Raw genomic sequence first — 24,811 nt, forward strand, 5'->3', positions numbered from 1 at the left:
TTTCTTTCTGGCTCAGAGTTTGCCAATTAGACTAGGCTGGCTGGACAGTGAGCCCCAAGGATCTGCCTGTCTCTGCTTTTCCATCATAAGAACATACCACTGTGCCTGCTTTTTTTACATGGCATCTAGGGATTGAACTCAAGTACATGCACAGCAAGTACTTGACCCACTGAACTACAATCTCCTATCCTCTTCGTTTTGAGGGTTGTTTGTCTGTTTTTGGTTTTGCTTTTTGTTTTTGAGACACAACCACAGACTATAGCTCAGGCAGATCTTTAGCGAGTGGCAATTCTCCTGCCTCAGCCTCTGAAATGCTGAATTACAGGAATAAGTCACTATAACTAGCCTTTGTAAATAAATGCATGCACAAAAACCTTGTCTATACCCACAAAGGAAAAATTAGTCACAAAAGAAAACTTCATTTTCTCCAATGGAGCTTTACTTGGTATATAAACTACACTTTGGCCAGCAGTAGATAGCCAATACAAAATGAACTCAATGGTATTTTAAGGTTTTTTTTCCTCATAATGCTTTGCTGGGCATTTTTAAAACCATAAAGGTCTTTTGTTTATATATTATGTTTTCTAATTTTGTGTTTTTATGGGATTTCAATGTGTGTGAGTGTATGTATCTCTGTGTCTGTATGCATTTCTTATGCTTTTTCTTTGGACTTTTTTTGTTCACTTTTGTTTTCTCTCTCTCTCTCTCTCTCTCTCTCTCTCTCTCTCTCTCTCTCTCTCTGTGTGTGTGTGTGTGTGTGTGTGTTTAGTTCCCACTTGTTTTCCAATGAGAGAAAGAAAGGATGTGGCTTTGAATGCGTAGGGAGTTAGGGAGGATCTGGGAACAACTGTGGGAGGGAAAATCATGATCAGAATCTATTGTATGAAAAAAAACTGTTTTGATAAAAATTAAAATTATAAAAAAACCCAGACTATTATACACAATATATATTATAAAAGTATATATAACATATGGTCAAAGGAATGGGTGACAAAGGTTGAGCTACAATCCTACAGTGAATGAGAAAAGCAGGAGAAAAGCTTTAAGAGACAGCCATACTACCTGGAGCACTCTGCTCATCCACTGAAAACTGTCTTCCTCTGTGGAATCCGGTCTCTGCTCAGCCACAATCACTATCCTTTCATCATGAAGGACAGTCACCGAGAACACAGCTATCCTGCAGAAACAGAGGGAACCTGTGGTGAGCAGAGGAGAGAGACTTGCTTCCAAGGACTCCAAGGACTCCTGCAACAGTAAGGACTTCATAATCAAGATTAATTACACAAATCTCAGGATTCTGTCACAGATGAAGATTAGTCCCAGACTCCCACACATGAGCTAATGTGAGAAAATCATGTGTGTGTCTTGGGGGGGGGGGGTAACAATGCACACCTAACACCAGGAGGCTGTTTGCCGCCTCTTTAAGGTTTGAGAATAAAGTTACAGGTGTATCTAATATGCAGCCAAAACTAAGCTACAAATAGAGCCCAACAGAAAATAGTAAACAAACCTACAATCTTATGGCTTTTTTTGAGTGTAATTTTTTTAGCAGGATATAAGTCAACTGTGTAGTTGCCTAAAGGCTGGCTAAGACGAAGAATAAATTTACGTATGATCAACAGAATGTCCAGTATTTGGAGAACTGTATCAATCTTTCTTGAGTTTGGAACTGTAAAGTAGTCCTTTCTCTAACAAGAGAAAGTTTGTTTTCAAGTAATAGTTCTTTGCTCAAATCTTCCTGCTTTGTATGGTCAGCACAGAACTCCCTTTTAAAGATAGCTTCTTGTTGTGGAATATTTGTTTACACTGTAAAAATGTATCTCTGCCTAAGGTGCCTTCTGATTGGTTTAATAAAGAGCTAAATGGTCAAACAGCTAAGCAGGACAGACAGGTGGGACTTACAGGCAGAGAGGAAATGTGATTAATCTAGGTGCAGATGCAGAACCAGCCAGATGTGGAATGAGTCCGACACAAAGAATGGAATAGAAGAAAAAGCCACATGGTAGAACACAGATTAGTAAAAATATGGGTTAATTTAAGTTATAAGAGCTAGTTGAGGGCTGGCGAGATGGCTCAGTGGTTAAGAGCACTGACTGCTCTTCCAGAGAACCGACTGCTCTTCCAGAGAACCTGGGTTCAGTTCCCAGCATCCACATGGCAGCTTGCAGCTGTCTGTAACTCCAGTTCCAGAGAACTTGACATCATTATACCAATGCGCATAAAGTTAAATAAAGTTTTTTTTTTAAAGAGATAGTTGAAAACAAGCCTAACTAAAGGTCAAGCTTTCATAATAAGTCTCCATGTCAATGGGAGGTGGCTGGCGGGATAGAGAAAGACTTGTTATGTATGGCGCCCAAATAGGGGAACATATTACTACATAGGACCTGAGAAAGTCTTTAAAAAAAAGTTCCAAACATGTAAACATAGAGCCAGATGAGGCTTCCTAGTCTTGCAGTCTCTCAGGCAGGCCATGGTATACAGTGATGCAGCTCCCTGTGGATTTGAGCCTGTGATTTGAGCCTGTGGATTTGAGCCAGCCAGTGTAATATGCACAGCTATGTAGCTATGCAGCAGGTTTAAGGCTTGGTCAGAGAAGGCAATAGGTGCTCAGTAAAGGTGCTTAGAAAACCTTTAAACAAATACAACAAAAAATTTGTATGCACAGTCCTAGAAAAAAATAGTTTAAAAATAATAAATTCTTTAAAGACAGAATACAACCATAGATATATAGATATAGATATATAGATATAGATAGTCATGTAAAGATGGGAAATACACACAGTGTCTGGATTTATATGGTACTTTGCTGACTCTGAATTTTTTAAATGCTAATGTACAAAAAATAATAGCTGCTGGGAGACATTCGATTATGAAAACTACTAAATTAAGCCAACCTATAAATTTTAGGAATGTCTTCATTTCAAAACAGAAGTCAGAAAATATGTTATGTTGTGGGAGAGGGTATGCCCTTGTTTCCACAGGAAAGAAAAAGTTATGATTCTCTTAAATATTAATCAGATTTGATTGGGGGAAACTGGAAAATCTTGGCTACAGACATAAAAAAAGAAACCAACAAAGACTACAGAAGAGATGATTTATGTGCTGATTCCTCTACTACAGGAAATAGCTCTGAGATTGCCAGTAAGCCACAGCCATGTGGTGATATACAGATTAATAATAGACTGTATCAGATCCTGCCTCCAGGTTCTTTGTGCTCAGTTTGAATTTCTGTCCTGACTTTCATCAATGATGAACAGTACTGTGAAAGAGTAAGCCAAATAAACTCTTTCCTCTCCAAGTTGCTTTACATCATGGTGTTTCATCACAGCAATAGTAACTCTAACTAGGAAACAAACTATACCAAAAATAAGTATTTAATTAGTAGACAAGTACCACTAACCTTCCTCTATAGACAAACTTCATGGGCTCTACAGCCAAGGCTGTGGCTACAATGTCATCGGCATTGTGTCTTCGTCCACTGACTACCATCAGGCCGTCCATCTTACCCACCACAAAGACAAGGCCGCCAGGACCAACAAATCCCAGCAAACCTGTCCTTATGAATGGGTATTCACTGATTGGAGCCCCGGAGCTTGTCATGGGAAATACCTAGGGAAACAAGGCTACAATTAGGCCAACTCAAAGGGTTAAGCAGGGTCTACAGCCTTGCCACTTCTCTAGAGAGATCAAGTTTACTTTCTTACCTCTTAGAACTCTGTCAGCATGAGGTCATTGTGACTTTGTCTGACAGTCTATAAACATGGTGCGATGTTCAATATTTGTTGTAAATTAGACTGGATTTTGAATAACTTAGGAGATACAACTCTGATCTCCTAAGATACAGAGAGCTTTACATGAGGGAAGACCCAGTCTGAATGTGGTGAGGTCCATGGGCTGAGGACTTAGACTGAATACAAAGGAAGGTTTCCACCAACATTCATTTCTTGGTGCTTCCTGACCTTGGGTGTAATTGGATAAACTATCTCACATTCCTGTCACCATGGCTTCCCTACCATGATGGATTGTAATCTCAAACTGTAACAACATAAACTTTTCCTCCTTGAGTAGCTTTTGTCAGGCAGTTATAGGCAGGTCAAAAGTAACTAATGCACATGGACACACAGTTCCCTCTTGTGTTCATCCCAGGCTCAGCAAAGTTCTCTTGCTTCTGCATGTCTGGCTGATGTGCAGGGGCTGTAGGAATCTCCACTCACAGGCTCTGAGTCTCCAGACAAGCAGCAGCCATAAATCATTGTACCATGCTTAAAATCTGGTGATGAAAGTGATTAATGGAGACTCAAGGTACATTTTTTAAATAACACATATCAGCAGTAGCTGATCCCTATTCTTTATAGAAAACACACTGAAAAGGAAAATGTAAAGAGAGCACAACTTGTCCAAAATACAAATCTTGTTTCCTTCAACCTTGAAGATAACCACACAGAAAAGGCACGTTTTTTAGATCATACACTCAGCTCCAGTTCCAGGGATTTTAGAGGTCTGAGCTCATACTCACATGTATGTTCACTCTGAGCTCTAACATTTAGGAATAAATAACCAGTTCTACTCATGAATCAGTGAAATATTGTGTCAATCATAAGGCACTGTACGAGAAATAGAAGAAAGTTCTAAGAATACCATGATACAGTACTAGACACCAGAAGCTGTCTTAACTCCTTTTACATCTCTTTTTACTGTGTTCACCACCTACATAAAGCAGGTTATCTATGCATACCAGCCGTACATGTATATTCCACACATTCCACACATATCTCACGTGTGTAAACATGCACAACACATATCCACACACTACATGTATGTCTATACCATGGTCTGTTACAACATACCTTACACTCTCACTGTGCCACTGAAATTATTATTCACATTTTTCAGGTTCTCCTGAATTCACACCTAGTCAAGTCTAGTCTATGCTACAAAACTGTGCAGAATGGCCAGCTGACTTCCTGAGTGAGGGCATTTACCTACACACCTATGCACATGTTCATGTGGTTTTTCATCACTTATCTGTCAGATGTAAAAAACAATAAACAAAAGTTCCATTTTAAACAGACTGTTTATTCTTCCTGGATACTAGCTAAAAGATAAGAATAAAGCTGATGACTCGATTATCAAAAACAAAAATATAGTGAGAAAAAGCCCACCAGTCTAATATGAATGTTCTTTGGTGAAATCATCATCTTAATGATTTCTGTTTCTGAACACCTGGCAAAACTGTTTGGGCAGAGTCAGGGAAAAAGCTGAAGGAGGAATTTTGTCATCAACCTACCTCGAAGGTGTTCTTGGTCATACCGGAGAGACCATAATATGATGTTCCTGTGGCAACTGCACAGACACAGAGCTCCCCAATTTCATCTGTCCTGCACAACTGAGGAATACCATCTGGCTTCACTGAACACATGATGGCTAAAGGCAAAATAAAAGGCACAAGGAGAGCATGAGCAAGGAGGAGAGAAATTAATGAATCCACAAATATCAATGGGGGCACAAATGAACAGAAATACCACCATGAATAAAATTCCATTTTCTCTAAGAGTTGCAACTTTTCATATTGTAGCAAAATGTTAGATTCAATTATCATATTAATCATTTCCATTACTTTAATTTTAATATGAAAATTATATTTAAGAGAGAAAGACTGTGTGCCATTTACATATGAGATGATACTTGGGATGTGTCAGAGTCATTTACTATACATGTACCAGAGAAACAGCTGAAAGTTCCAAAACACATCCCTGCAAATGAACCAGCACAGGTATTTGTTCTCAAGTCTTCCAAAGCTTCTCTAAGTTGAAAGCAGAATTTAAACCCTCCAGTGTCCTACATAAATCTTACGCCTTGGTTTAAATTACCTGTTGTACACAATCCTTCAGAGAATACCACTTAAAGGTTTTGGCACTCAGTATGTGTGACACGCTCATAAGTAAAGGCCAGAAGTAGTGTCTTGTGTGTTCTCCTTATTCTTCTACCTTATTTTCTTTTGAAACAGGTTCCCTTTCTGAACCTGGAGCTCATCATTTCACCTATGTTATCTGGCCACTTAGCTCCATGGGTTTACTTGTTCCTACCTTCAACATCTCTGAGCAGCAGGATTTCATGGCTGTGGCAGATGTTTAAAGGGGTACTGGGGATCCAAATTCTGATCATGTTTACACAGTAAACAGTTGCCATCTGAGCCCTAGCCCTCCAGCCTTTATTATGCACACATTTAACAATGCTAAATTCTCATTAATCTGTGACTCACATACTTACTTGATGCTTATGCAACTTCACCATCCTACCTACCACCACTATAAACCATAAGCCTGACTAGGTGGCCAGAGGCCTAGGGTCTTAGGTAAGTGATGTTTTACAGCCAGTGACAGATGAGTGTTTAGAAATTCTATAACCTCCAGAGGCTGGCATTACATCTAAGAAATAGAATCAACAGAAACATGAAAAGTTAAGCTCGCTCACAATAAGAAAAATATACACCCAAACTACACAAAAAAGCAGAGTCTTGTAGTAAATGAGTTTGAGATCAGCCTAGTGAAGTTAGTAAGACCTTGCCTTAAAATAAAATGTACAGGAAAGGGCTAGACATTGTATCACAGGCCTTTAATGCCAGCACTCAAGTAGCAGAGGCAAGCAGGTCTGCAAGTTCAAAGCCAGCCTAGTTTACATAAAGTTCTAAGACAGCCAGGGCTACATAGAGAGACCCTATCTGTCTCAAGAAACAAAACAAAACACCAAAATGTAGAAAAAAAGGCTGTGGAGGCAGCTCAATGACAGAATATGTGCCTAATGTGTAAGGGTGTGCGTTCAATTTCGAGTAGCAGAAAACACAAGCAACAAAACTAAAAGTAGACCAAACTGTCTTCATTTATCATACTAGAAAACATCATGAAGTCTGATGGGAAAGGCAGAGAGAAATAGGAATAGCACCCATCATTGCCAGGAGTATGAAATAATCAGAATGATGTGGGCATGCTGCAGATACAGACAGACCTTCAACTAAGATTAAGCCAACTAAAATCCCAGCATGGATGGGGAAGAGGCTTATGAATCTCTACTCCTAGCTGAGAAGCTATTTACAACTGATGGTTGATACAGGAGGAAGAGTAAGTTTTTCTTTAAGAATGAAGTTCCCGAAAGGTTGCTCATGATGACCCTATATTCATGAGCATATAGGCAGCACTAAGTAGACTCAGTGGGTTTTAAAAAAGAGGTGACTAGAACAACAGCCAAGTATTAAGAGCACTAGCTACTCTTGCAGATGACCCAGGTTTGATTTCCTGGACCCACATAATGGTTTACAACCATCTGTAACTCCAATCCAAAGAGATCCAACATCCACTTCTAGCTTCCCTGGGCACCAGACACACATATGGTGCACAGACACACACACAGGCAAAGCACTCCTACACATAAAAAAATTTAAAGAGAAAGGGCACATAAAGTTGGGGGTGAAGCAGGGAGAACTGGGGACATAGAGAAGGAATTGCAGAGGAAGAAATGGGGGTAGATTTGATCAAAACCACTTATGTATATGTGAAATTCCTAATAACAATAAAAAGAAACACTTCACTTCTGAGAAATTTTTCATTATATTCCCATACCCATGTAGAATGAAGCTCAGATGTAGTCCTTCACATCAGAATGCAGCAAAGAGTACAACTCCAACAACTGTGGAAAGTATATTATTATGCATTCAAGCTGTGCAATACTGCACTGCATGGAAAAAAGCAAGTTTTTTATGTGCTAGCAAATAAATATAAGACATAAAATATGGTGTACTATATTCTATCACTGCATTTAAAAAGCCCAAATCCAAGAAAGACAATATACAAGTAGACATGGACGGGAGTGTGTTTCTATGATATGATTTTACACTATGGAGTATTTCTGAATAGAAATTTCTGAAAAGGAAAAAGGGTTTCTGAAAAGAAACCTGTGATGCTATAGGTGACTTGAGGGGACAGATACATTTTTTTTCATTGTTATGTCACTTAAATCTTTTTATGCCTCCAGTATGGGAATCCATTTGCTTAAAAACTAGTTTGCTTGGCTTTATAAAATAAAACAAAAGAGCGAGGTGGTCTGGCTAATCCTGGGAAATGGGCAATGAGTCTGGGACAGCCTGAATTTGGAGTTTGGAGACCTAAGTTGCTCTGACTCTAGAAGCGCTTTCATGACAGGAGGTGGAATGGAAACAGTTATAAAGCTATAGAAAATTAGGAGCACAAGAGACCGGCTTTATTTCTGTTATGCTTTGAACTAGAAAACTGAAAGACCATCCCTGTACTCTTTATTGTTACGGAGAGGCAGTGTGAAAAATCCATCTCTCCGTGATTCCAAGAGGGCAGCGAGGCCTTTTACTCACTAGGTTTTGTCCTAGCACTCAGATCCCACCCAAGATGCCAAGGGAAGCTAATTGACTATATATGGTTATGCAGTATATTAGACATAACAATGAGTGCTGTCCAAGCATGCTCTTGCCACTCTATTGTGTAAAGGAGCATGGAGGGACTTCAAAGGAGGAGGCCTAGATTCTACACAGAACCTCAATTTGAGAAAGCAGCAACATAGCTCCATGCTGGAAGACAGAAATTGAGAACAAATATGCTGATAAAGGTGACTCTGTGAGACAGGAATTGAGAACAACATTCAACAAATAAGAATGTGGCTCAGAAGCCCCAAGGCACATTATATGAAGGGCTAGAGGGGCTGGAGAGGAAAGTGAGGGTATGACAAAATGTTTCTTCAATCAAGTGACTCCCTATACTGCTTTCAGGCTAAACAGTAGCTTCATACCTAACAAAAACCTCTCATTCCTCAGGTTTCATACATACTCCTCAAAACCTTCCATGAGGCCGAGCTATGGTGTCCAGTCTGGGCTGAGGCATCAGTTAGGATGAGTAAAGAGGGGATCTGGGTTGCAAAAAAGGAAGCAGCTCAGGACCAGTGTAGGGGTACAGACAGAGTCAGCCCATAATGCCTTCCTGGAGAAAAGGGTTCCAGAGGAGAGGTGTCCTTCACCAGCTTTATGAATATTTTTGGTTCCCTTTTCTTGGAAGAGAGAACATTGCTTTTGGTATGAAGATTAACCAGAAAAAACCCAAATATTAGGAGTTTCAGTGTTGAACCCAAGATGCCATACAAATGGAAATGGAATGGACAAGAAAAGATAATGCTAACCTGTGTTCTAAAAACATATACTAACAGATGAGTCAGAAGGCCATGCTAGGATTGCCTACTTCATACCTCTGCTGGCTGATTTTATGCCAACTTGACATAAGCTACAGTCATCTGAAAGGAGGGAACCTCAATTAAGAAGATGTCTCAGTAAGATTCAGCTGTAGGCAAGTCAGCAGGGCATTTTCTTAATCTTTGATTGATGTGGGAGGGCCCAGCCCATTGTGGGTGGAGCACCCCTGGGTTAGTAGTCCTGGTTTATATAAGAAAGCAGATTCAGCAAGCCTAAGGGATCAAGATAATACAAAGCACTTCTCTATAGCCTCTGTGTCGGTTCCTGCCCTGTCTGAGTTCCTGCCATGGCTTCCCTAAATGAAATGTAACACAAAATAGATAAACGAAATAAAACCTTTCATTCCCAAGCTGTTTATAACTGTGTTTTATTGCAACAATAAAGACTGAAAGAAAGACAACACCCCAAGGCTGTACTCACCTCCAGGCATGACAAGGCCGACATCCTGCACTGTTAGCACAGACAGCTTCTCCTCTGAATCCACACGGATCACGCCATAGGTCAGCCCATGCATGGATAGCACACCCCGCCCTGGTGGCTGGTTGCTGTCATCTGTGGGCCTAAAAGGGTAGTCTTTGTTGAGCATGTTCAAGTAAACAATCCATTCTACTTTTAGATGTGCACATCTTCACCTCTACATGTACACATATACCAGGTATAGGTAGGGATCTTCTGGAGACGAAGCTGGCTACCATGGTGCCAGCACTGAGGAGCACTTGCCTCCTGTTTATGCAGTGTGAGTTCTATCCAGGAGTTGACTCCAGAGTTCCCAGGCTAAAAATGCCTCAGAATGTGGAGGCAGCACTAAATCCTCTACTCTCCTGATACTCCCTCATGACACAGGTCAAAATAAATAAATCCACTGACCCATGATGTCCTTTCTCCTCTCTGAGGTCTGGTTCCCAAGTCTTGTAAATGGTGAATGAGAAAGAGCAACAATCCTAAGAATATACATCGTAAATTCAGGGAAGAGAAAAGGTGGGCATCCTGGCTGATCAGTTTCAATTCAGATGTATGCTATCTAAGCTTAACCTCAATTTCAAATGCAAGAATCTAAGTTCTATACTAAGCCATGCTAGGTAGGACAATGACTTAGATGACAGGTATGCTGTAAAAACTCTTTGTGGTTTAGGAAGTATATGGATTTTAGACAAAGCACAGTTCTGAAATGATGACCATGTTTTTATCTCTGCTGTTGTCAGCAGGCTACAAGAACTTAAACCTTTGTAACTCCCTGGTCTTCAAACACCTCTCTCCAAAACCCCCGCTGATATCCACTATGGGGGTTCACAATGTTTTCTTCCTTCCTCTATCTGGAACATTTCTCCAGTAGATACACATACATACAAACTCTTCAGAGAGTTTCTTAATTATGAGACTAGAATTAACCAGCCTAATAAAAATACATATGCCTATTGCTCCCATTTCCAGAGCCTTGAACTACATGTAAGCCTTCCTTCATCAAACTACTAAGAACAAGCAGGTAGGTTATTCATTTCTGTATTCTACCCTTGGAGCAGAACCTAGCAATAAAATTTGATAAATCAGTGTACTAAAAAAAAAGTTCAAGATTATAGACTTCAACAATTAGATTCTATATTCACTAAGTAAAAGATCACAATTTTGATAAACCTCACACTTTTTTCCAAAATTTTCTTAATTTTTACTGTATTTTAACAATTGTGTGTATGTATAGCAGCATGTGTGTGCTATGACCTGCATGTGGAGGACTTCTTCCATTTATGGATCCCAGAGATCAAACTTGTGGTGTTAGGTTTAATGGCAAGTACCTCTACCTACAGAGCAGTCTCACTGGCCCTGTTTCTATAATTTTCCATGGGAAAATCTTTAACAGAGTTTTAAAATCTCTACATTGGTCTATAAACACGAGTTTATGGTTTAACATTAGAATACTGTGAAGGTTTATAGAGAAGCTAAAGAAGTACAAGTTAAAATATGGAAAAAAATAAAGTTAAAATTTGCAAAAGAAGTTCAAAGTATCAAGTAGTTGGGATATAAAAAAACACAAAGGATCAAGAAATACAATTATTCTACTTAGAAGAATTAATAAGGCTAGCGCTAATCAACTAAGAACATTTGTCTAAATAATAAAGCCTACATGAAACTGTCTGGAGTCAGTAAGCTCAAAAAAACTGCACAGCTGTTATTTCCTTGCCCTTTGCTCTTTTCTGAAGACTTCAACAAACCAAAACTCTAAAATGAGGAAAAAAAAAACCACAGCCCTCAGGAGCTCCACCACCCTTATCCTACCCTGTGACAACACTCTACAAAGATACGATGTGCAAAAAGGAATTAAAAACCATAGCATTGACGCTGGGGAAGTAGCTCAGTTGGAACAGTGTTTGCCTAAACCACACAGTCCTTAGTTCTGCATAAACTGGGTGTCATGGCATATGTTTGCAATTTCAGCACTTTGGAGGTTGAGGCAGGAGAATCAGGAGTTCAAAGTCATACTCGGCTACATAAAGCAAGTCCAACGCCAACCTAAGATACATAGGACCCTGCCCCAACAATAAAAAAAAAAATTCCTCAGCTGGCTGTCAGCTAAATTGTTTAACCTCAAGGACAACCCTTCTGGTACCTATGCTAACCTTATTTGGAAAGAAAACCTTCCCACACACAGCAAAATAGAATTATACTAGCTAAGTGTAGATCTTAAATCTTAAGTCTTTAGGAGATACAAAGAACATAGGCAAGGAAGAATGTCTCATGAAGTCAGAAGCAGACTAACATTCAAGTCAAAGGATGCCCCAGCTATTGGCTACCTCCATCAATAGAAGGGTGCACTCCCAGGTCCCCTAGAAGGAACAATTCTGCCCACACCTTGACTTTGGGCTTTAGACTCCAGGAGGAGAGAACCAACTCATTTTTTGATTTTTAAAGGCAACCAGCTGCACTTCTTTGTTATGGCAGCCTAATAACTAATACTTATTACTAAGATATTCTTAAAATAAAGGGGAGAGAGTTACATAGAAGCAACATCTTTGTCTGGTTCTGACAATCCTAAGCACACTTAGTAACAGTGGGCTCTGCAAATCTGAAGCCAAGAGGGTGTCATACTTTTAAAGTCTAATAGTATGTGGTTTGTCATCTTAGTTGCAACAACTACATTTAATAATAGTTGAAAAAATTAATAAGTGTGCTGGATGGTGGTAGCACATGCCTTTAATTCCAGCACTTGGGAGGCAGAGGCAGGCGGATCTCTGTGAATTCAAGGTCAGCCTGGTCTACAAGAGGTAGTTCCCGGACAGGCACCAAAACTACACAGACAAACTCTGTCCCGAAAAACTAACTAACTAACTAACTAACTAACTAACTAACTAACTAACTAACTAACTAAATAAATAAATAAATATTTAAAAAGTGTATTAAGTATCTTAAGTTTTAACTGTTTCAGAAGTAATTAATATTAATACTGCTTTAACATAGTCTATTACTACATATTATATATGATAGATGCCCTTGTTTGGCAGAAGAAAAGGCCCCAGAGTTTTCTTCCTTACTAAATACATGCCAAAAAAGGGAGGAAATGCTTATGAATTCCTATCTACCTTCTTTATCCCTATCACTCCACCTGCCTCCCAACTTCTTGATACTTGGTGTTTCTAATGGCTTCTTTTTACTGACTGCAAACATAATACTCTGATGTCTTCTTTCAAGTCCAGAAATGCTAAGACCTTTTTACAAAGGTATACTTATTCAAATCTCTATAGCAAACCTATATAGGTACTATTTGCCTCATTTTCAGATTAAAAATTTAAGGCACATACATGTTTCTTGTTGCTGTGACAGAGTACCCTACAAAATCAACATCAGAAATAGTTTATCCTGGCTTATGGTTTTAGGGTACAGTCTACCATAGGGGAAGGCATGGCAATATATGTGAGGCAGCTGATCACATTGCATCTGGAGTTGGAGCGATGAACACTGGTACTTAGATTGCTTTCTCCTTTTATTCAGTCTAAGTCTCTAGCCCATTGGATGGTGCCGTCCACAGTGAATCTTCCCACTGCAACTAACCCAACCTAGAAACTTCCTCACAGACATGCCCAGAGGTTTCTGTCCTATGTGGTTCTAAATCCAATCAAGCTGATAATAATTATTAACCATAACAAATGCTAATTGTCCAAGCTACTGGTAGGCTTCAGAGTAGACTTCATGACTAAAACACTATTGGCCTCTCATCTGGATGGTTTCCCTGTCCCATCATTAGGATACAATGCACACCTTAGCTGACTGCAGCTTTAGATGCCTATTTAAATGCAAATCTATGAGCCACACTCAAGCACATTCTCAGCAAAAACTAGTCAGACCACACAGCACAACTCACAAAATTCTTAATGTTTTACCTGTTCTCTAGTTCTACCTTCCCGTACCAGTAACCTATTCACATGTTTATGTAAATCTCTGGACTCTAACATGAAAGTAAATATAAATTACATGCAAATATAAACACATTTCAATGAGAAACAAAATCATAATATGCATATTCTACAACATGGTTTCACATAAATACATCTCTGGATCTTTCCACATGAGTATGTACTCTGTAGGTATGTACAGGCACATCACTGTATTTGCTGTATTAATGAATCCAGCTGTCTTAATTGATATGCAGTATTTAATAATAGTAACACAGGGTCATTTATTTTAGCTCATTTTTTAGTTTTTTTATTTCATTTAATTATTATTTTTTCATTTATTTTACATACTAACCAAAGTCTCCCCTCCTCCCTTCTTCTCCAGTTCCTCCTCCCTACTCCCAATCTACCCTCCTTGGCACCCACTCCTACTTCATCTCCATTCAGAAAAGGACAGGCCTCCTCAAGTTGAAGCTGGCTTGAGCTCCTCCCCCTGCATCAAGATTGGGCAAGGTAATCAAGCCAGCAGAGGGGGAACAGGTTCCCAAAAGACAGTTAAGCATCAGGGACAGATTCTGATCTCACTGCTCAGAGCCTTACAAACAGACCAAGCTACACAACCATCATTCACATGCAGAGGGCCTAGGTCAGTCCCATCCAGACTCCCTAACTTTTGGTTCAGAGTCCATGAACAGCAAGGAGCTCAGATTAACTGTCTCTGTGGGTTCCTCCCTCATGACCATGACTCCATAGGCTTGTGCAATCCCTCCTCCCTTTCTTCAGCAGGACTCCGGAGCTCAGTCCAGTGCAGGCTGTGGATCTCTCTATCTGCTTCCATTTGATACTGGGTAGAGGCGCTCTGATGACAATTAGGGTAGTCACAGTAGATGGCCAGTTCAGACATCCTCTCCACCATTGCTAGGAGTCTTATCTGGGGTCATCCTTGTGGATTTCTAGGCGTTTTCCTGGCATCAGGTTTCTCCCTAACCCCAAAATGAACCACCTCCATCAAGATGTCTCTTTCCTTACTCTCCCCATCAGTCCCATCCCCAACCCTCTCCCCTCAAATTCCACCCCCATCCTCCCATCTCCACCCCAATTTACCCAAGAGATTTCTTCTATTTCTCCTTCCCAGGAAAATCCATGCATCCCCCTTTGGGCACACTCTGTTACCTAGCCTCTCTGGGGTTGTAGGTTGATTTTCCTGTACTTTACTCCCAATATCCACTTATGAGTAAGTACATGCCATTTTTGTCTGATTATGTTTGTCTTTTGGGGTCTAGATGACACCACTCAGAATGATTTTGTCTAATTTCATTCATTTGTCTGCAAATTTCATGAGGTCATTGTTTTTTACAGGTAAGTAATACTCCATTGTGTAAACATACCATATTTTCCTTATTCATTCTTCCATGGAGGGGGCATCTATGCTATTTCCAGGTTCTGGCTATTATGAAAAATACTGCTATAGACATGGTTGAGCAAATGTCCTTGTGCTATGATTGAGCATCTTCGGGGTATATGCACAAAATTGGTATAGTTGGGTCTTGAGGTAAATTGATTCCCATTTTTCTGAGAAACGGCCATATTGATTTCCAAAGTAGCTGTAGCAGTTTGTACTCCCACCAGCAGTAGAGGAGTGTAATCTACACCCTCTCCAACATATTAGCTCAAGTTTTATACAGTAGGAAACATATGTGTAAAATATATATGCATATAGATAAGAAAACAATTATCTATACTTGAAGTGTTAAGGAATCCTAAAGCCTTTTGAAATGAATATATGACTCTGCTTTCCCGCTAACAGAATGGGAATATGGGAATACACTAGCATCTTCTCGTTGATTAGAGCTGTATGCCGCACTAGATACATGCAGTTATACTTATATGTATTCATACACTTTTTTACAATAACCCTGAGCAGAGAGAAGAATAGGTTATTTCTAGATTATGACATAGTTTAAGAGCAGAAACAGGTGCTAAAGCCAGATAGCCTCAAGAATCTGCTTCTCACTATAGTGCTCAGCTGTCCCCCAGCAATCCGCATCAATTAATTTTTTCCCTAAGTTGAGAAAAGTAGCATTTATCTTTCATGTTTCAGTTGTGTTTTTTCAGTTGTGATAATTGTTGTGGATTTGCTTCTGTGATTTGTTACTGTGATAAATACCTTGACTTTGTCAACTTAAGAGAGGAAGGATTTATTTTGGCCCCAAGTTCCAGGGGAATTCTGCCCATTCTGATGTAAAAGGAATGGCAGCAGGAGTATAAGGCTGGTCAGCTGGTTTCCACCAGTGATCCAGAAGCAGAAAGTGAATGAACAAGAAATGGGGCCAGGATATGAAAGTCCTAGGCCCACCCTCAGTGACTTACTTCCTCCAGCAAGGCCTCACTTCCTAATAATTCCATTACATTCTTGAACAGCACCACTCACTGGGGACCAAGTGTTCGCATGCATGAGTTTACGGACGAAGGTGCATTTCATATAAAAACATATGAATTATTAACAGAGTTAGATATTTTTCTATCACTATTTAAGGAACTAACAATATTCCAAGTAAATAAAAAGATGGTGAAATAAAAAAAAGTAGTACTAATAAGAAGAATCCAGACAGATTCAAAACACTTACTGCAATAATCAATATGAGCCAATTGAACAATGGCTGATAAAGATAGAAACCCACTTGTCAACCTCTAGACTCAGCTCAAAAGTGGAAGAATATTTTCAAAACTGCAGCAATGAGAGTCTATGAAGAACAAGCTTCAAGAAGAGTGAGTTCAGCAATTTCCAGGACTGTTAAAAGGTTTTTCTATCTAGAGTTATGGAAGGAGGAAAATACAAAGCTATGCATTGTACACAGTAGTGCTAAATGTATAAAAAGCAACTTAAACAGAGAAAGCAGCATTTCAACCTTGGCAATGTGGCCTCCTAAAAAACATGCTCTAAGGTAAATGACTTCAACCTGTACATTTACTACTTAAATGTCCAGCATTTCCTCCCCTTTCCATGGCATTTCCACCTTCTGTAAAGCATTTGATAAGCTATTAGCTAATCTTGCTATATAATGCCTGAAGAAATAGCCACTATAAATTCCAAACGAGAGTTTGCTACTGCCAATAGCTAGCACAGCCAGGCAAGCCTCAAAAAGCATTAACACAAAATAAACAGAGGCAAGTAAATAACAAGCAGTCATGATGATTCTTTTCCCAGGGCTTAATACAGTAAAGGTGACTACATCTGCAAAGCCTTGCCTCCACCTATCATTCGCTTACTGTTTGCAAGAGAGAAAACAAAAGTCTTTCATTTTTCTCATTGTACATAGGTAATCTCCAATGGAAAAATTCTCAACTGAGAAACAATGGTTATTTGGGGAAGAAACAAATGAGGAAAATAACATGTTTTTTTCCCCTTGACTATAATATTTACTGCACTATTTCCATATAACAGTTCATTACAGAACATATACACAATAATAAGCAGCTAGGATTTCTTGAATTCCACCTACGTATCAGGTATATTTTTAAACACTCAAAGTAGATGTACACAGGCCTATGGTGCAGGTACTTTTTCATCCCCAGGACACACAAATAGAATCTAGTTACAAAACCAGTATATAAACAGTAAGGAGATGGAGACACAAAGAGATCAATAGCCTCCAGAGGGGACTAGCTGACCAAGGTACTGATGCAGAGACAGTCAGCAAGATGTAGCTCCATCCCTAAAATTCAGAAATGTCTCCTCATAGACAGTGTGCTACCTGGTAGTATCGAAGTAGCTCATTCACCTGAGTATGGTAGCACCTAGTACCCCTAATCAAAGAATGTGAGAATGAAAGCTAAAGAACCAGGAGTTCAAGGCCAACTTTGGCTACACAGCAAGTTAGAAGCCAGCCAAGTATATGTAAGACTCAGCAAAGTCCAAAGTAGCTTCAACAATGCTGTTTCTGCGAGCAAATGTCTGGGCTTTGAGTAAATCAATCACAAAGATTCTACCATGCAACTCACTTGAAGAGGGTTTTTTCAGAACTGCTGAGCAGGACCAGGAAGGAGGTACTTTTTCTAGGACACCTGCTTTGCTCTGGAATCACAAAGTCATTACTGAAGGCTTTTCTTCCTGATGATTTAAGCTATCATTAAGGTGCCTGGGTGAGCAGGGAGTATGCAGATGTAGAGTATCTACACTGATTATCAATCTTCTTTACAGGGCTCTTTTTAAACTGAAGCAAAATGGCTCATAATAAGTTAACAGCACCATATATCCATTTGCTTTGTAGGTTAGAAAGCAGATACTTATTTTAAAATAGTATTTGTGGGGAATAGTTCAGAATACAAGGAGAAGTTCAAGGTGAAAAAATTCCCTAATTCAATGTTTAGTGTGAAAGATATGATAAAATCCAACATATAACTAAAGCCATGGTTTTGGACAATGAAATTACAAAGTAAAACCAGTGCACTATCAACTCAATGCAGCTTTCTTTACTTTCATATGATTAATAAATGCTATTATACTGTTAATGTGAAATGTGTTTCACAGTCTCTTGTGTTTGAACACTTGGTTCTCAGATGGTGGTGGTGTTTGTGAAGGTTGTGAAACCTTAAAAAGATAGAATCTAACAGTAGGAAACGTTTATTTTGTAAGTGTTAGCAGCTATCTATGTGACAAGACCAGAAAGGACAAAGTCAACCCATTCTAGGCTCAGCATGGAGGTCCATTCCTCATGGTTCTTTCCTTTTTGTATGTTCCTTTTCTATCATAATAGGCTTCTAATTGCAATTTAATGTAACCCACAGTGGTGGTCTGAATGAAAATGGCCCCACAGACTCATAAGGAGTAGTGTGATGGAAGAGGGTCCTATGTCTATTGGTTAATAAAGAAACTGCCTTGGCCCTTTTGATAGGACAGCAGCTTAGATAGGCAAAGTAGACAAAACAGAATGCTGGGAGAAAGAAGCCCAGTCAGGCAGTCGCCATGATTCTCCGACCCGAGATGGATGTAGGCTAGGTAAGCCACACGTTGTGGTGCTACACAGATTATTAAATATGGGTTAAAGCAAGATGTAAGAATTAGCCAATAAGAGGCTGAAACTAATGGGCCAGGCAGTGTTTAAAAGAATACAATTTGTGTAATTATTTAGGGTAAAGCTAGCCTTGCGGAAGCTGGGTGGCGAGAAGCAGCCCACAGCTCCTTCTACAGTAGTGTTATTGCAGGTGTGGCCTTTTTGCAGTGGGTACTGTCTTGTTAGAAAAAGTGTGTCACTAGAGGGTAGGCTTTGAGATTTCAGCTCAAGCCACGCCTAGTGCCTCACTCACTCTTCCTGCTGCCTTTGGATCTGGATGTGACCTCTCAGTTATTTTCCAGCAGTATGTCACCATGACTCTTGCTATGATAATGGACTAAAACCTCTAAACTGTAAGCCAGCAACGGTTAAATGTTTTCCTTTATAAGAGTTGTTCTTCAAAGTAAAAGAAACCCTAAGACAGTAAGTAACAGAATCCTTGTGGTCAGAACAAGTGAACAGAAGATAACTGCTCTCTTGGTGTTACTTTAGTCTGGCTCTCACTAAGGCAATTTTTATCTCTAAACTATTTTGTGATGAGATATTTGTATTTTTTCAGAAATTTTTATGTAAAATTATAAACATTGTTCTTTATCTTCCTGTGTTTTTTAATTTAATTTCATTTATTTATTTTGGTTTTTCAAGACAGGGTTTCTCTATGTACCTCTAACTGGCCTGGAACTCACACTGTAGACCAGGCTGACCTTGAGCTCACAGAGATCCACCTGCCTCTGCCTCCCTGAGTGATGGGATTAAAGGTGAGCACCACCACTGCCTGGCCTTCCTGTATTTTAAAAATGAAACCATGGTTCTTCGATTCTGTTTGTTTGCTTTTTAAGCAGTCATTAATGCTCTTGAAATGGTCATGTTAACTTGTGAACTAGTTTTACTATTTTTTTTCCTTTTACAACTCTGAGTCCCTGATGACATCCTAGGAAGAAGCTACTTGATTTCATTATTAGATGGACATCAGATGGGGGCTCCTGCCCTTTAGTTGTCTTTTTCCTCTTGATATCCTCCCAGCTTTTAATCTTGTGACTTGATTTTCAGAAAGCAGAAGGTGGCTGTTAGAGACAGGAACATCTTTAGTATGTCTCTGGAATTATGTTTTGATTGCTCTTTTACATTATCATTACTTTTCTTTGTTAGTATCAAGGTACTGAAGCAGAATCCTGTATTAAAACCTTAAGAAACGTTTTTAATTGAATAAATTGTCACAATGTAACATAAAAGGCAAATATCATGTGGGGATATGACTTAGTGACCAAAAGCACTGACTGCTCTTTCAGAGGACCCAGGTTCAATTCCACGTAACCACATGGCCAAGCAGTGATTTAAATAATATGGTTTCTGTGTGATTATTTTGGGTCTAAGCATCTGGGAACAAACGAGTGGCTTACTCCAACAAATTGGTGGCAATGAGGTTGACTGAAATCTACCTAAAACCTGAGAGGGCTTAAAAATAAATTCTAGATATAAAAATACAGAGTTTAACACAGCTTCTTACTGTTTGCTGGTGGCATGCTGTAGCTCCTTTAAGAGCGGTTTCCCTTAGTCAGCCATAGCAGAAAAAAAGCCGCACCATTTTGAAATGCTGACTTTCTGAGCCATGCTGCCAGCGTGAACTCTGACTCTTTTAGGAAGTCCAGCTATAGAGCATGTACGTAGGGTTTGTGAATAGAATGCTACAACTGCTTAATGGCTCGACAGAGACTCACTGCATACTTGAAAATGGGGCTGTGAGCACAGCTCTCAGCAGCAGCAAGCAGCTCCTCATGCTGGACTGTGCTGGGCAAGCAATCAGTGCCATATTTCCCCTAGCAAAGGAAGAAGCACTTAGCATTTTAAGAAGCACTTCTGATCAGTAAAGAATTGCAGATGCACAATAAGACAGATTCAGACAGAAGAGATCTATAAACAATACACAGTGTTTAAAAAATGTACGTAGGCTTGAAAGAGAGAAGATAAAGAGTATAGAGTAAATGGTTTATAAAAAATTAAAACAAAGTCTTTAAAGAGACAGAGTAGAGACAGTCATAGATTAAAAGGACTAAAGAAAAATAAGCCACATAAAGATGGAAAATTCAGAGAGTCTGGATTATGTATATTATTATGTTTTCTTTGAATTTTTGACTGTGGAGGAGCTAAGTACAGAGGGACATTTCATTGAGTGTACTGCTAAGTTAAACCAACATAAAGGTATCTTGGCTTTAGAATTTGAGTCTAAGGATATGTTGCTTTGGAAAAGAGGTTCTTTGGAAAAGAATATGAGAACCTGTGGAATCCTTCCAGACTAATGTGGTTTGATGGACCAAGAACCCCCTGAAAGGTTGCTGTGAACACCCTCCAAAAATTACTTTGCCCAACAAAAAGCAGAAAGCAGTTTGGAGAAGAACTATGCCCATATTCCCAAATATTGTTTATAAATGTTTGTTTACATTTAAAGGGAGATATGCTATTGAGATTTGTATTGGTATGGATCTTGGTTTATTGAACAGATTTATAGTTGGTTTTGTTGTGTATATTTCTGATCTTGGTTAAGGTATTGTGCTTGTGCAGCTCATTTAAAGGTGTAATCTATAATTAAGAATAATAGGTTAATAGAGAGTCATCTATAATAGTCAAGCTTGTAGTCATGTTAGTTAGATTTTCTAGATGGACAGATGTGTATTTCAGATGGATAGGTATTCCCCAAACTTTTCAAAGACTACAGAATATGGCATTTAAAATGTTTTAAGAAGTTAGGAATTTTCATGACAGTGAGACACATCTGCTCCTGGCAGCACCAATAACTTCAAGAGGAAGATGGGCATCACAGAGGCTCCTTACGGAGTTTGTTAGCTATTTGGGCAAGAAACTGCTCTGGCCTGGACTGCTTGATGAACTGGACCTGCAGGACCTGCAGAGAAATGACTGATGAACTTGCCTAAAAGTGTGATGATCCTTCAGGGTTCCTGTTTCATGAAAGAGTCTGCTAAACATTTTGAAAGACACAGAAGAAAATGACCGACAAACTGCCAATATGGGCAGAACTGTCTTTGAAACTTCCTACTTCGTAGAAAAGTCTGCTGGATACTATGGGCCTGTAGGATAAAGATGGATGCCACAACAGTACAGAAGAACTTTGGGTAACTATTAAGATAGCAAGATATCTCTGTCAATTCTAGAGTTTTGGAAGTTTCTTACAATGCACTTCTTGTTTACACAGGTAATATTATATCCTTTCTGGAGTCTTTGATGAAGCTGAAGAATAGTTATAGTTTTCCTTAGCTATGATAAAAGATAAAGTGGATATAAATGTTGTAACTGTAATTCTTGCTTGATGACTGTTTTGTTGTATGTAATTTTACTATGTTAAAGTTAAAACCTTTCTTTAATTTAAACAAAAAAGGGGAGGTGATATGGGATTCCCCTCTGTGTGCTGTGATTATCATTAATGAACCAAAAAACTGCTTAAGACCTATAGCAGGGCAGAACTTAAGTAGGTGGGGAAAACTAAACTGAATGCTGGGAGAAAGGAGGCAGAGTCAAAGAGAAGCCATGTTGTCCTGACAGAAACAGACACCAGAACTTTAGCTGGTAAGCCACAGCCATGTGGCAAAATACAGATTAATAGAAATGGGTTAAGTTAATATGTAAGAGTTAGCCAATAAGAAGCTAGAGCTAATGGGCCAAGCAGTGCTTTAAATTATATGGTTATTGTGTGATTATTTCAGGTCCAAGTGGCCAGGACCAAATGAGCAGCTTCCATATAACATAAAAAAGGCATATATCATGTGGGGTATATGGCTCAGTGACCATGAGCACTGACTGCTCTTTCAGAGGACCCAGGTTCAATTCCATGTAACCACATGGCAATTCACAAACATCCATAACTCCAATTCCAGGAGATCTAATGCCATCTTCTGGCTTCCATGTCATAAACAAAGACAAAACACCCATACACATAGAAATTTAAAAAATGATTATCTTAAAGGTCCAATATGATTGAGTATGATACTGTATTCCTGCAATTTCCTGTATTTGGGAGGTGGAGGCAAGAATATCAGGAGTTCAGTGCTAGTCTCAGCCACACAGGGAATCCAAAGCCTGCTTGGACAACATGAGATAGTATCATAAACTAACAAAATCAAGTCTGTTCTCTTTCTGTATCCTGCATATATAAAACAGACCTGGAAGACAGGCTAGTATGAGCAAGAAAGACATCTGTTAGATTATTTTTTTTTAATTTTTGACTTTGATCTTTCTGATGAATTTAGTACTATGTTCCACGTTTCCCTAGTATTTTTCTAGGAGCATATAAAATATTTATGCAATGCTGGTTTTAGGAAAGAAGGAAGTTTTTAATACTTGGGTGTCTCAGTCTATTTTCTCCTGTTCTAACAAAATTAAATACAGACTGATCAACATGAAGAATAGAGGTTTGTTGAGCTTCCAGTTCTGGAAGTTTAGAAGAAATCCAAGAACAGGTTGCTGGTATTGGTAAGTCCCTTGTAAGTATCATAACATGATGGAAGGACTCACATGACAAGATAGGGCAAACATGCTAACCTCCTACTTCTTTCTCTCTTCATATCAAGCCATTATTGTCATCATGGGAAAGTGACCTCAATCCTAATCATCCTCCAAAAGCCTTACCTCCAGACACCATAAACACATGAATTTGAGGACCAAGTTTCCAACAAAACCCAAAACACAAGCATTTAGTACATAAATATATTCTACAGGTGATGTGGGAGTGATTTCTTTCTAATCTGTTGCTTTCATTGGTTAATTAATAAAGAAACTGCCTAGGCCCATTTGATAGGCCAACCCTTAGGTGGGTGGAGTAAACAGAACAGAATGCTGGGAGAAAGAAAAAGAGTGAGGGAGTCGCCATGATTCTCTCCCCCCGACACAGCCGCAGGTTAACATCTTCCCTGGTAAGCCACCTTGTGGGCTACACAGATTATTAGAAATGGGTTAGATCAATATGTAAGAGCTAGCCAATAAGAGGCTGGAACTAATGGGCCAGGCAGTGTTTAAAAGAATACAGTTTCTGTGGAATTATTTCAGGTAAAGCTAGCTGGGTGGCGGGACACAGCCCCGCGGCTCCTCTTGGGTATAAAGCTAGCAGTGCGGGCGGCTGGGCACCAGGAATGCAGCCTGCCACTCCTCTTATCACAACATACAGGAAACCACAGTATAATTGTATGACTTCCTGCTATTACCTACCTGACCCTCAGGAAGATGAGAAGACATGTAAACAGAAATGCATGGATAAAGACACACATTAAGATGAGGTCATATGCTGTTCTTGCTACTACCTGGTGTGGGAGGTCCTTCTGTCTATGTGTTACTTTTATTGGTTAGTGAAACTGCTTTGGACTTATAGCAGGGCAGACATTAGGTAGGTGGAGAAAACTAAGCTGAATGCAAGGAGGAAGAAGGGAAAGATATGCCATGGAGCCGCCGCCAGACTCAGACATGATGAAACTTTGCCAGTAAGCCACTGCCACATGGTGATATACATATCAGTAAAAAATGGGTTAAATTAAGATGTAAGAGTTAGCCAGTAAGAAGTTAGAGCTAATGGGTCAAGCAGTTATTTAATTAATACAGCTTTTGAGAGATTATTTTGGGTCTAAGCTAGCCTGGTGGTCAGGAAGAACAAGCAGTCTCCTTCCAACGACTTCCTATTAACTTCTGTTCTTAAAAAGTTTGAACATGCCATTTCAATGCTGATAATTATGTTTAAAGACTGCCTTTCTCTGAGAACACTGACCAGATTAGTCATAGCAATCATCTTCCTCTGGCAACCACACAGTGAGCCATCATCCTAAGGCTAGCTGTCAGCCTACTCCCTTTCCCCATTGCTCACCAGGGTCCTCTGCTGGCTCCTGGAAGCCATTTCTGCATTCTGTTCATCTATCAAGCTGGATACTGGAGGTATCATTCATTATACATGACCCAGAGTCTTCCAATATGTTCTATTTGATGCACGAGAGATACCCTGTATTACTTAAGGAAAAAACCATGGTAAGATACTCAGCAGTTAGTGGGCCATGGTTACCACCTCACCAGGTCTGAAGCCCTGGAAAGTCTTGACTTTTCACATCTCCATAAGCCTG

General features: G+C 39.4%; 1 protein-coding gene across 6 annotated transcripts in view; it reads right to left on the minus strand.

Moving 5' to 3' along the window:
- Dip2c (disco interacting protein 2 homolog C) overlaps positions 1-24,811 on the minus strand; it is a 346,024-nt gene that overhangs the window by 65,893 nt on the left and 255,320 nt on the right. For all 6 annotated transcript variants that reach the window (XM_075970250.1, XM_075970255.1, XM_075970254.1 and 3 more), the window contains 4 exons: positions 9,686-9,825; positions 5,288-5,424; positions 3,401-3,609; positions 1,063-1,177 (listed from right to left, as the gene is read on the minus strand). In XM_075970250.1, coding sequence (XP_075826365.1) covers positions 1,063-1,177; positions 3,401-3,609; positions 5,288-5,424; positions 9,686-9,825 — 601 coding nt within the window. The remainder of the gene's footprint in view (positions 1-1,062; positions 1,178-3,400; positions 3,610-5,287; positions 5,425-9,685; positions 9,826-24,811) is intronic.

Source organism: Microtus pennsylvanicus, chromosome 4, assembly GCF_037038515.1.
Source record: "Microtus pennsylvanicus isolate mMicPen1 chromosome 4, mMicPen1.hap1, whole genome shotgun sequence".
Lineage (NCBI taxonomy): Eukaryota > Metazoa > Chordata > Mammalia > Rodentia > Cricetidae > Microtus > Microtus pennsylvanicus.